Below are 12,326 nucleotides of genomic sequence, written 5' to 3'. Positions count from 1 at the left end.
AGAAAATTAAATGAAACAAATGACAAGGCAAGCAAGAAAAAAACACAACATCACACTCAAGGAATGCACAGGCACACACTAGCTTATGCAATATTCCCCATCTGTCAAAGTCAGTAAATACAGAGATTTCATTGGAAATATTCATTATAATAGGCCATGGTGCCTATGGCTCAGTACATGCAATCAACAAGCTTCTAGCGTTCTGAGTAGTTTTCACCTGTACGCAACTAAATTAATTTCATCCCAGCTGCGAGACCCAGCTGATCAGTACTGGTTTTGTAAACCCCAGACCCTGATTGGTTTGAATACCACTCATTGCTGAAAAAGGTACTTTGGGAATCGAATCTGTCACATCTCTGAGTAAGTTACACCTTCACAGTTTTGTACGTGTATAGGGGTATGCAGGCATGTATACATGTCTATAAAATCTATACTTCATGGACTTGTGTGTGCTTGTGTGCATATATACACACAAACTATACACATATATGCACAAAATTACCTTGTTTGGTAAACTATTTTACTGCCATAATCACATAGGGCTTAAGTTCGGTGTATATAATCTTTTTCCTAATACAATATTCCAACCATTTTCTTCTGTGTATTTTTTTGAAATTAAAGTCTTTGTGTTCACTAAAATGTTTGGGTTTGTACTCACTTGCATTTGAGAGCCATTACACTTGCTTTGTTGAGGAATATGGCTCTTTCCAGAGGTCTGTGCAGCTGCTGGAAAGAGAAAATAAATGCACTTTTTGGGAGTTCTTTTTCCTCTAGAAAGCCTATGCAAGAAAAAAATTAACTTTCTCCACATTTTTTCTCCCAAATGAGAAAGTAATTAACAGCACGTGTTGGGCCATTCACTAAAGACTACGATAAATGATTTACTATTTTCAAGCTAATGAACTGAATGTTTGATCTAAAAAAGGAGAGTGCGTATGATTGTGTTCATCTTCCAGTTATGACCTTCCAGTTCAAAAATCATCCTAACTCCTGGCTGCCTGATCCTGAAATTTGCTGAATGTATTGAAACTCGTTCTCTTAATTCACGTCTCCAGAGGTGCTCAGCACCTGGCAGTAGTAGGCCTTCAGAAAGGTGTCCAAAGGACAAGAACTGTTATCTTTTTTTTTTTTGAGTGAAACACCAAGAAAGCACAGCTTTGTCACAGCAGCTCCACATGAAATTATATTAAAAAAAAAAAAACCCAAACCAAAGCAAAATGAAATCAAAACACAGAAATACATAGGCTTAGTTGGGCTTGCCAAGGTAATGTAGTACTAATTACAGATTTTATTCTGAGACAATAGTTAAGCATTGGAAACAGACTGCCCAGAGAGCTTTTGGTATCCTTATTGTCATCAGAGGGGTTCTAAAAACAGATAAGATATGCACATCTGCCAGGAATGACTAAGTATTTTCAGACTCATATTGGGGCAGGGGCGTGAGTAGATGAACTCTTGAGGGACTTCCTTTCTCTGAATCCATATTCAGGTTGTTCTGAATGCAAAAGCTTAGCCTCTGCTAAGGAATCTTACGAGAGTCAAGGGCCGTGACACTTCATTTGCTCTGCACCCGAAACTCCCACTGAAGCCAATTATTCAATCTAATTTAACAAAGACCACAGCTTCTCTGGCTGTGCAATTGTTGGTAACCATCAACAAACTGATTCATCTACAATTGGGCCAAATGTTACAAAATCTGTTTCTGAGTTCTTGTTTGTACCCCCATCATAAGATTACACCAAAATTAAAGCATGCAGTACTTGAACTAACTTCAAAGGCTGAGCTTGCACTTCTAGCTAGTTCAGCCTTTTTATTGGTTCATGTTTTCCATTTGGCTTCAACATCCTGTTCCTTACTGATGCCCTTCTAGAGTTTCATTTACAAATATTACGTCCCTGGTTAGTGAGCCATGCTAATTAATACTGTGGTGGAGGCTATGGATTATAGTAATCTCATGCCTCCTGCTTGGAAAAACGCTGCGATTTTTCCAGACATTTACATGTAATGCCGTATTGAACATGGCCAAATTTGTCTTAGGGAAATGTATCCTGAACTCATTTAATCAAAATATATTTAACTAAGGTTGCTTATGCTGTTATCTATTGCCAGTTTTGTTAATCATGAAGCTCAAAACTTTCAATGCAGTAGAAACCTGAGACCGACAATTTCCTAATTAGATTATTTCAAACAAAACAGTAAAGTTAAACCAGGCTGGTTTAAGTATACACATTTTTTAAAGTTTATGCCAATAACAAGTTTGTTAAAAAAACACGAACAGATTTGACTACTTTCTGGAAGCATCACACATCTGACTGTGCCTCACCTTTCAAACCTGAGACCACAGGCTGACACGGATTTTAGCTCCACTGGGGATTTTGTAGTCAGAGACTGCCGGGACCTCAAGTGTTGCCAAAGTTATGACTGTAAAGAAAATCTATTATATTTGCAGTACCATCAAATATCAAATAAAACCTATGGAGTCTTTACACAACATAGCAACCCTAAGTCGATAGGTTCTTCCAACACCAAAATAAACAAAAGCAATGGCATTTTTTAGGAAGAGGGGATATCTTTTATTAGACCAGGTGATGTAATTGGAAACAACAGACAGGCTTTCAGGCTCACAATTTGCTCACCAGGTCATAAAGAGGTCAAGAAATACATCATCTCTGGGGTACTTGTTATTTTATTTTTGTTTTTAATTGTGTTTATGAACTCTCTTCATAAATGGACACAATTTGGTTGGCGTGACTGCAGTATGATGATACAAGTCACAACAAATCTGAAAGAGACACCCCCCACTCCTTCTAGACTGTCATTTCAGACCCAGAAAGGAAAACTTGCCAACATCTCGTAACACTTACCATGTCATCAGCTCAACATGAATTAAAACAGGCTAAAATGAGAGGTTTAGAAACCCATGAGAAAAGGTATAAAACTTGCCACAGGAAACAATTGCAAAAGTGCCACTGTAGACATAACCTGGGCCAGTCTTTTTTGTCAGAATGAGCTCCGTAGTGTACTGGGTAAATTGAATAAAGGGCATAGATGTCTCTAGGTTAAATCCTACAGCCGCAAATTTTTACATGTCACTCCCTCAGGGTGCAGTCCCTAATGTGAGCAAGGCCTCTTTTCTCTACGCAGCTTGCTCCTCTGAGAGGACCACATTGAGCCAAGAGCTGCCCAGAGCAAGCAAGTTGAACCCAACCAAGGAAGTAGCCAAATGTAGTGCCTTCTGGAGAGTGAGTCTGATCTTCTATTTGTAGGAGGCTTTCCCACTTCACAGCCACTGTTTTACACCCACAGATAAGCTGGTCTGAGAGAATTAATTTCTTGAACAAAAATTATAGCTGTATGAACAGCAGCAGTTGGCTACCTTCCGCTTTCCTGGAGGTCAGATGATCACTGGTCACATCTAGAAAAAATAGAAGCTAACAAAAGGTCTGTTCTAAACCCTATTAAGCTATGAAGAACACTCCTTCTTTCAATGCCTTTGGACTACTGAAGGGTACCCATGAATCTTCTGCTCAGACTTCCTGTAATGCATCCATGATCAAGGAGGAGAGTACCTGTAAATGTACCAGGTGCTTGCACGTACAGACGCACTAGGATTGCTGGGCAGCTCATGCAGACGTTGTCTGCTGTACGACAGTTTCCATACAGTAGATGATGTTTGGAGCTAGAGAATTTTGCCTTGCGTCGCAGCACATCAACCGAGCTGTGCTTTGAGAAAGAGTGTGAAAAGCTTAGCCTTTTGTCCTCAGGTTGCGGTCCTTGCTTTCATTTTCAAAAGGAGAAACTGCTCCCATGCTGTTTCTACCCAGGGCACTTTCTGGAGCTGAACCCAGGCTAGGGATGCTTGTGGCCTACATCTGATGGGCTGTCAGTTGCTAAGGTGGGACTGTAGAGACCGAAGTACACGTAACAACTTTGTGTGTTGACTGGTTAAACTGCAGATTGGGAGTATTTGTCTGTAATGGTGGTTTAACTCCACGGGTTCCTGTCTGGAAAAACAAGAATGAGGAATGAAAAAATCTTCTCAGAGTAAGGCACCTCTCAGCAAATACAGAGGAGTGAAGGAAGCATATAAAATCATTGTCTTTGATTATTTTATTTCCATTGCAGACAGGCTGCATAACATTTAAAAACACAAAAGACAAAAGAATCCTGGCATCATTTTAATGGATTTGAGCAAGAAACAGGACTGGAAGGAGGTATTTCAGTGGGTGTGTTTTTGTTTTTTCCTAAGAAATCAGATGATAATGTAGAATGTTTCTGGCAATGAATGATGAAGTTAGACTTGTCTAAGTCAAGCATTTCGGTAAGAATGACACATATGTAGTGTATTACTTGTTGAAAAACCCAGTTTACCTAACCAAGGTTTTCCTGTTGCTGAAATAAGCAGTGTGTCTACCTCAGACAGGCCCTCTGAACCTGGAAGACTTCAGAGTGAGAACAATTAACACAGAACCACACAAAAAAAAGTGGAAAAAAAATTATCACACGAATGTTAATGTCTGAGCTGTGGAACCTGGTATGTTTTCTAGTTCTTGGGCCCAAATGCACACATCAGCCATGTCTTGACCGCAAGTTGGGAACTTGGAAAATAGCTGAGTCTCTTTTTTTAACAATATAGGTCATGATGGTACCAAACACAGATCATTCACATAATTATATCACTATCTGATGTGTATAAAAATACCAAAATCTGCCTCTTTACAAATTGAACAAAACTTAAGAAATTGCTTTTTTGGAGATTTTTTCATTTCAGAAGCATGCGTAAAATCAACAAAGGCTTGTGAAATCCCTGTCTGCTCCATTTATTCTAATTCAAACTTTTGCTTTTTTTTCCCCCTCCTTTGTTTATAATGCCCTTTTAGAAGTACAAAAATATTTTTCTTCCCCCTACTAATTTTGACTTTTTCCATTTAGGAATCATTGATTCACCCTTATTTTTTGTACAGCTTCCATTCCAATTTTGTTAAATAACTTCTTGTGCCACAATATCTTTGTTTGTTCCACAGCAGCATGGATTGATGTCGACACAGCCGTGGTAAGAGAGTATTTGATTAGTTCATTTCTGGCACAGAAACAGGAGGAGGAGCACAAATGTATGCATTTTCATATGTGGCACATAGCATTGTTTAATTTTTTTTTTTTTTTTTTGTGATAGAGAGGTAGATTTTATAATAAACTGTTCAGGAATGCAGCTGGCTCAGGGGATTGCTGATGTCCCATGTGATCTTTTTCCAGTAGATTTTTGGTTCTAATTTGAGCCAGATTATCTAAAGACTTTTTGTGGCATATGCAAAATCACTTGATTGTCACAGTCCTGTTCCTAGTCGGCTCCAGTCCACACCACAGAAAGTACAGTCCCAAGTATCACAGCTGGCACTCTTTGTGGAAAAGGCAAGAATTCACTGCCTAAATTTTCTCTCACTAAAGTCAGAGGTAAATTTTATTTTAAATTTTGATGGAGCATAAGCAAGAAATTACTTCGCTTTAATGCCTTCCTTCACTCCTCAAAAGTTGATGCCTTTCAAGGACACCATGAAGAAGTGTCAACTGTTGCTGGCGCTACAGCATTTTGGAGAGGAAAAGAGGACTGCAGACTCTAGTTTGGTAACTGTGGAACCTTTTGAGCAAACAGTCCTAATATTCATATCCAAAACGCAACTGGAGCAGGTGCCAGAAACCACAGGGACCGGGTGGACCGGGAAGGAAAGGACTGCTGTCATCTCTGTGTTGTATGTCTCAGTGTTTTCAAAAGGTTTATTTGCTTTGATGCATTTGGATGCACAGGGTCCACTCAGGTCCAAAAACGCATTCAGCCTTATGACCCGTTCAGAAACTGGAGTGATAGGAAGCCCCTCTGTGCCTGACTTAATGGAGCTGATTATCTCTGCCCTCCTTCCACCGCTCGTCCTCCAGTGTATCCTCTATCCTTTTTCTATCCCTTACTTGCACAGTCCTGAACTGCCCTTTATACAGAACAATAAGGAGTTGGCTGTATATTCCACAGTAATGACGTCAAAGAATAATAACAATTAGCACTTCATTTAGCATCTTAACTATAACACAAAGATGCCTAGCCAGCAGTATCTCAGGCACATGGGGAAACTGGTCACATAGAAAAGAATTTAATGACCTGGCCAGCCATGAAGTAAGCTATTGAAAACAGCAATCAAGATTTTTTTATTTGCAGACCTAGGTCCATCCACCAAAATATTCTGTCTCACCACGACTGGTGTTTATAGGAAAATTCCTCATACAAAATTTATAATGATAGTAGCCATGAAACCTGCTATGCTTTTTATTCCAATTAATTTCATATCCTCTTTTTCTGACATTGTGTAATATGAGGGCAAGTTGAGTGGAGCTTTTAAGATCCCCTAGACAACTCTTCCTGCCATTGCTTTCCTGTTCTCACCGAATGGTTGCATGAGCTCGCCTCAGGAACAGCGTGGACCTTGTGGACCCAGGTATATCCTTAGACCCCCACAATCAGGTTATAGATACATCTTGTCATTCTTTCTGCATGTCATCATTAACATTTGGCTTTTTGTGTTAATCCACGCAGGAAAAAACTCTTGGACAGACATTCTTCATTTCGCTCTCAATTATTGTAACAAACTTTTCTTCGGTTTGAGGAACGTTGTCCAAATTGCATCTATTCAGACTGCTGTTGCAAAGACCATTCTCCCGGCTTGTAGCTGCGGCTGTATGATTTCTGTCTGCAGTTTTCTACTGAATGCTTTCCTCTTCTTTAATCCCATCAAAGGAAAAGCAACTTCTCTTCCATTTTAAGGGTCCATCTCCTCTGTCATTTGACGTCAGGATCTGCTGGCTTTGGCAAGGGAGTGCAAGGCTTGAATGAACACCTTGCTGCACAGGAGGGGCTTCAGTTTTTTCAAGACAGGAACTTATAGCATTTAGTGCAAATACCTCAGAGACTCCCCAGGAATAAAAATGACAATACTATATGCAGGTAGCGATTAGCTCAGTTGGTTAGAACATGGTGCTAATAACGCCAAGTTCACAGGTTCAATCCCTGCTTACTGCAGGGGGGGTTGGGCTTGATGATCTCTCAAGTTCCCTTCCAACCCAAAGGATTCTATGAGTCTATGACATTTCCTTGATTTACTGAGTGAGTAACGCCCATTCTGATGATTCTATGATTAGGTGGAAACCATGGGCAAAGCACACGTGTGCCTCATTTCCAAGAAAGGTACAAACACTGGCTAAGGGATATCTAGAAAGGATTACAAATTGCTTGATTTGTTTCTAGGCTTGGCCAATAGAAGCACAGAATCATAGAATAGTTTAGGTTGGAAAAGATCTTTAAGATCATCCAGTCCAACCATTAGCCTAACACAAGTCCACCACTAAACCAATTAAGGGTAGAGTAGTAATTTCATGTTTCCTGGCTTGGTGGCTGGATTATTTTTAAATGAAAGTAAAAACTAGGAATCATTAAGGTTGGAAAGGATCTCTAAGATCATCAGTCCAATCATCAACCCAACACCACCATGCCCACTAAACCATGTCCCAAAGTGCCACATCTACCCGTTTTTTGAGCACTTCCAGGGATGGTGACTCCACCACCTCTCCGGGCAGCCTGTTCCAATGCTTGACTACCCTTTCCGTGAAGAAATTTTTCCTCATATGCAATCTAAACCATTCTTAGCAAACTCCATAAAGAGTATTATTTCATGTATACTGGTATTACGTCCGTTTGGGTTTGACGGCCGCTCTGGAGATGTGGAAAAGTGACCGATGTGTGCGGGATGGGCGGAGGGCAGGCGTTTGCCGGGGAAGCGGCGGGGCAGCGAGCACACGGAACTGCGGGGGCTCTTGGCTGGAGCGAGGGCTGCGGCCCGGCCCGGCCTGGCCGCCTTCGCTGAGGGCGCTCCATGCGCTCGCCTCTGCCCCGCACCGCGCTCCGGCGCAGCCTGGGCCCTCAGCGGGGAAGCCCGGGCGGCGGGGCGGCGGGCAGGCCGGCTGGCGCCGTGTTCGCCGAGGGCGTTCCCTGCCCGGGAGGCCTGAGGCGCGGGGAGAGCCCTCTCTGAGCCCCTCGGCACCGCAGCGTCACGCCGGGCGTCCTTCAGGTGGGCGGCAGCCCCTCTCCCTCGACTCTTGCCCGGCAATGGCGAGGCCCCACGCGGTGAGGCCGACCGCCCCCTTCGCCGCTCCCACGCCACGCGAGGGCCGGGCCCGCCCCCCGCGCCCCGGGAGCGCGCGCGCGCGCCTGGCCGGGTTTGAGCCTTGCCGCTCGCCGTACCCAGGCCGCCGCCTCCCGCGCATGCGGGGTAGCGGGGCCGCAGAGGGCGGCGGCCGGCGGGGCGGAAGGACGCTGGTGGGCTCGCGCTGAGGTGAGGCCGCGCTCGCGCCCCCTCCTCTGCCGCCGGGCCCCGCTCCCGCCTCACCCCCGCTGCCGCCGGCCCCCGCCCCGCCCCGCCCTGCCCTCCTCTCCCCTCCCCTCCCCGCCGCTCCGCCGCCCCGCCGCAGCCCGTGACCTCTGCGCGTCCCTGAGGGCGGCGGGGACGGGCCCTGCGGCGGCGGCGGTCGCGGTCGCCGCCCTGCCGGAGGGCAGCGAGGGGCCGGAGCGCCTTCCGTGAGGGGGGGACCGGTGGGGGGCTCGTCTCAGCCTGGCCACGGCGCTGCGGCCCCTTCCTCCGGCAACGGCGGCGGGGCCGGAGAGGGGCCCTGCTGCGACGGTTCCTCTTCGGTGTGAGAAGAGAGTGGGTGCGTGGGGCTGTGGGTAGCACCGAGGCCTTTGGGGGCCTTTGGGGACAGCTGGGTCACCTCCTGGTCTTCCGTCCCGCTCCGTGGCCCTGCGAGCGCAGGTGGCTGCACAGAGCGCAGCGCCCTGCGGGCAGCGCCGCCGCGGAGCCGCTCCCGGCTGAGCGAACCTTCAGCGTGTGTTTAAGGAGAGCCGCCTGCTTCAGGCCTTGTAGGTTTTTAGTAAAATCTTACTGGATAGAAACAAATCCTTTAATGCAATAGGGTTTGCAGTTACTTTAAAAAACACCACAAACCAGGTCAAGAGGCACGTGCTTTTGCTTAGAAATGGATAAAATGTGATCGATGTTCTGAATATCTTCTGATGTGAACACCTGAATGTTTTCTGATGTGAACACCAGGCCTGAAACGGCAGACCCTGCAGGGAGGGAAGGACTTAGTATGAACAGCGAAGGCCAGTCTTGATTCCATGAGTACTAGATGTATGGAGTATAAAACCTTACTTAGAGGCATATCATAAATAGGTTGCCCTTGAATGTTGTCCCTTAAATATTCTTACTGAACACTCAAGTAGAGAGGAACGCTGTTGCTTGTGTTGTGAAGGTGATTATTGCACAATACAAAAAGCAGAATCTTTCTAGAGTAGAGTTACAGAAAAATATATAAGTAGAGCTTCTTGTCCCACAATTCTCTTCTTTTTTTTTTTTCTTTTTTTTCCCCCCTTTTTTTTTTTTTTTTTTTTTTTTAGAAAATACAGTCACTATGTCGTCTGCACTATTGCCTAAGCCACAAATGCGGCGCCTTTTGGCCAGGAGGATGAAGTTTCATCTATTTGGGGCATTTGTTGTGTCTGTGGGATGTGCGGCTTTATACAAGGTGAGCTGTGTAGTCATTCAATTATAAACTGGACTCACTAGAGTTTTTTAAGGATTCATAATATCTTTTTGTTGAGATTTGGTTGAGCTGTTCATCAGAAAGCTTTAGTAATGTATTTTTGTAAGCATGTTTCCAGAACATAAATAAATCTTCTTAATCTTTATTTGAAGTAATGGTATGAAAAACCGGATCCTTTAAGCTGTGTGATCAAGATCACACAATTTGTGACAACCTTGAGTCTTCTAGTCCTAGACTACTCTTGATCGTTTGCACAATTGATGCACATTAACTCTGGATAGTCTGTGTCTCCCTCTGTCAAGGTATCCGAGACTCGAGAGAGTTGTCCAAGTCTTACTTTATCTCTAGACTGATTTCAGAAAACTTGCCAATAAGCAATTTGGGAGGAAAACCCGTCCTTCACACTGAAGATATCAGTGTGGGCAAGGCCAGTATGGTCCTTTTATCCTTTCTTTTGAAATACCATGTGGAAATGGAGTATTACATTTCCAAAAAACCCCACTTACAGATTGGAGTTTGTTTTTCGTGGTCCTTAAGAGACTTCTGACAAAGGTAAAAGTGATGGTCATTCTTGAGTGCCTTTACTAAACAGTTCTTGGATGTCATACACAAAGCAAGCAACACAGTTTGAATTAGTGTGGAAGAACTGGATCTTGGTTTGCCTATTGAACTCATTCATATACTATTTGCAGCATGTAAGTACTCTGGAAGCTATTGATAGAAGTGACTAGAAATTAAGTTCATTTCAGGTTGTTTACAAAAATATCACAGTAGACTTAAACTTTTCAGAGATCAACAAATGTCTATGAGAAACAATAAGCTTGCACAGATAAAGCTGAACATCTACTTAACACATCTGTTAAGCGGTAGGCAAACTTGTTTGTGCTTAGACTTACGATATAATTTTTTTAACAGTCTGTGGTTTTATACCTTATTTGGCACCCCCACATTAATACACTAGTAAGGCAGCAGATGATATCTAGAAAAAGTAACATAGATCTCAGTAGTGATTTATTTACCTAATGTTAGATACTGTTGGACAAACCCACCTTGAACTTCCCTTCACATTTTTGGAGGCTTTTTGAGCATATCCCTGTGCTTTAGGTGAATGAGTATCCAGAGAGTCAGGGTTGTGTCTGTATATGTTGGTGAGCTGTAAGAGTGGTTTGGCAATCTTGTAAAATTTTACCAGAGTTCTGTAGTTGACCTACAGTGTAGCTAAAATGTAATGCATTGTTTTAGGATGCTATTTTATCTGGAGTTACAGTTTTCCAGCTGCCCACAGGCACAAAACTGGCCATAATGTCATGTTTTACCTATAAAAATACTAGCAGGGAGGGCATTGGACACTTGAGTGTCAGTATAGGTGGAGTGTTTCTGGATCTTAAAAGTATAATGTGCTATCTTGTTACGGATTTTCTTTATAAGGTTTCACTTCAGACATTTGTTTTCCTGACCAATGGTCAGGTAACCTGAACTGTGGATTTGAACAGGAATAAAGTAATATTGTACTAATTTGAGCTAAAGGCTTTTTAGACTGATACCCACTGATACAAATCATAGCAGTAATAGAATAAAATTCTGTTCATAAAGCTTTGCAATCTTTAATTTTCTGTGTTACTTTCTAGTTTATAGTTGCTGATCCCAGAAAACGAGCTTATGCAGAGTTCTATAAAAACTATGATCCCATGAAGGACTTTGAAGTCATGAGAGCAGCTGGTGTGTTTGAGTCTGCACCACCCAAATGATGATTTACAGGTAATAAGCTACTACTCTGTATTAGAACATGAGTAAATTGGATTGTTTCAGTGAAACGTTGCGCTTCTATTTGGAGGTTCTTCCTTTTTGGTCAAATAGAAGGGTGCTGCCAAGGAAAAAGAATACAAATTGCACTTGAGAGATGTCTGGGTAACTGAATCATGAAGAAATATGGGAACTGGGAGTAAGGGCAGGATAGAAAGCTCCCGAATACCTTTTGGGTAATTTGTTTAACTTGTGTGATATGAGACTTGCACAAAGTGATGCCAGGCCTTTCCCTCCTCACACAGCCATGGAGAGGAGACAAAGCTCTTGTATTAAACTATAAGACTTGCTTCATATCACTGTTACGTTGATGCTGTCACCTCTTGAACTGCTTAGCTTCAGGCTACCTGTATCTACTACTTACGTACTTGTGGTGGTACAGTGAATGAGAATGGAGAAGCTGTTTCTCTCTCATAATGTGCATCTTAATATAAGGAACAGAGACAGCTTCCACACATCTTTTATCTTTTGAAGTTGGTGAGAGGGGGAAGATAACTAGTCATGGGGGGAAATATATTTAAATATGTACATACATACGTGTGTGTGTGTATATATATATATATATATAAAAAAAATCACAATGGCACAGAGCTCTGTGTACTAATACTGAGATTTTTGCCATACTGAATTAAGCTTGAATAGAACTTTGTTCATACTATTTTCCTAGCACGTAATACTGCCTTTTATTTGAAGACTACCAAACTTTGTTCTCCCATATTTGTTGTCATAACACCAGGAAAAAAAGTCTTGATTTCAAGCTTATTGTAGCTATTAATAAGCACACTCGCTAAACTGCACAAGCTCATGATGTGACAACTCAATAAAGTCCTCCCCCTTTCTTGATCCAAATTTCTTACGTTGAGTTCTCTGCTTCTCTTAAAATGACT

General features: G+C 42.8%; 1 protein-coding gene across 1 annotated transcript; it reads left to right on the top strand.

Moving 5' to 3' along the window:
- The first annotated feature begins 8,342 nt into the window (after positions 1–8,342).
- On the top strand, positions 8,343–11,384 carry COX6C (cytochrome c oxidase subunit 6C). The gene is made up of 3 exons (XM_075706123.1): positions 8,343–8,372; positions 9,491–9,618; positions 11,265–11,384. The coding sequence occupies exons 2-3, from the start codon at positions 9,505–9,507 to the stop codon at positions 11,382–11,384; spliced, it is 234 nt and encodes a 77-aa protein (XP_075562238.1). The 5' UTR covers positions 8,343–8,372; positions 9,491–9,504.
- The last annotated feature ends 942 nt before the right edge of the window (positions 11,385–12,326 follow it).

Source organism: Pelecanus crispus, chromosome 2, assembly GCF_030463565.1.
Source record: "Pelecanus crispus isolate bPelCri1 chromosome 2, bPelCri1.pri, whole genome shotgun sequence".
NCBI classification, from domain to species: domain Eukaryota; kingdom Metazoa; phylum Chordata; class Aves; order Pelecaniformes; family Pelecanidae; genus Pelecanus; species Pelecanus crispus.
The sequence above is the reverse complement of the archived record's forward strand: the minus strand, read 5'-3'. Positions and strand labels throughout refer to the sequence as shown.

What these genes read in the sequence shown, in the direction of transcription:
- COX6C (XM_075706123.1), top strand. Translation starts at nt 9,505, where the DNA reads ATGTCGTCTGCACTATTGCCTAAGCCACAAATGCGGCGCCTTTTGGCC. An exon ending in GATGTGCGGCTTTATACAAG is followed by an intron (nt 9,619 to 11,264) that starts GTGAGCTGTGTA and finishes GTTACTTTCTAG; the next exon opens with TTTATAGTTGCTGATCCCAG.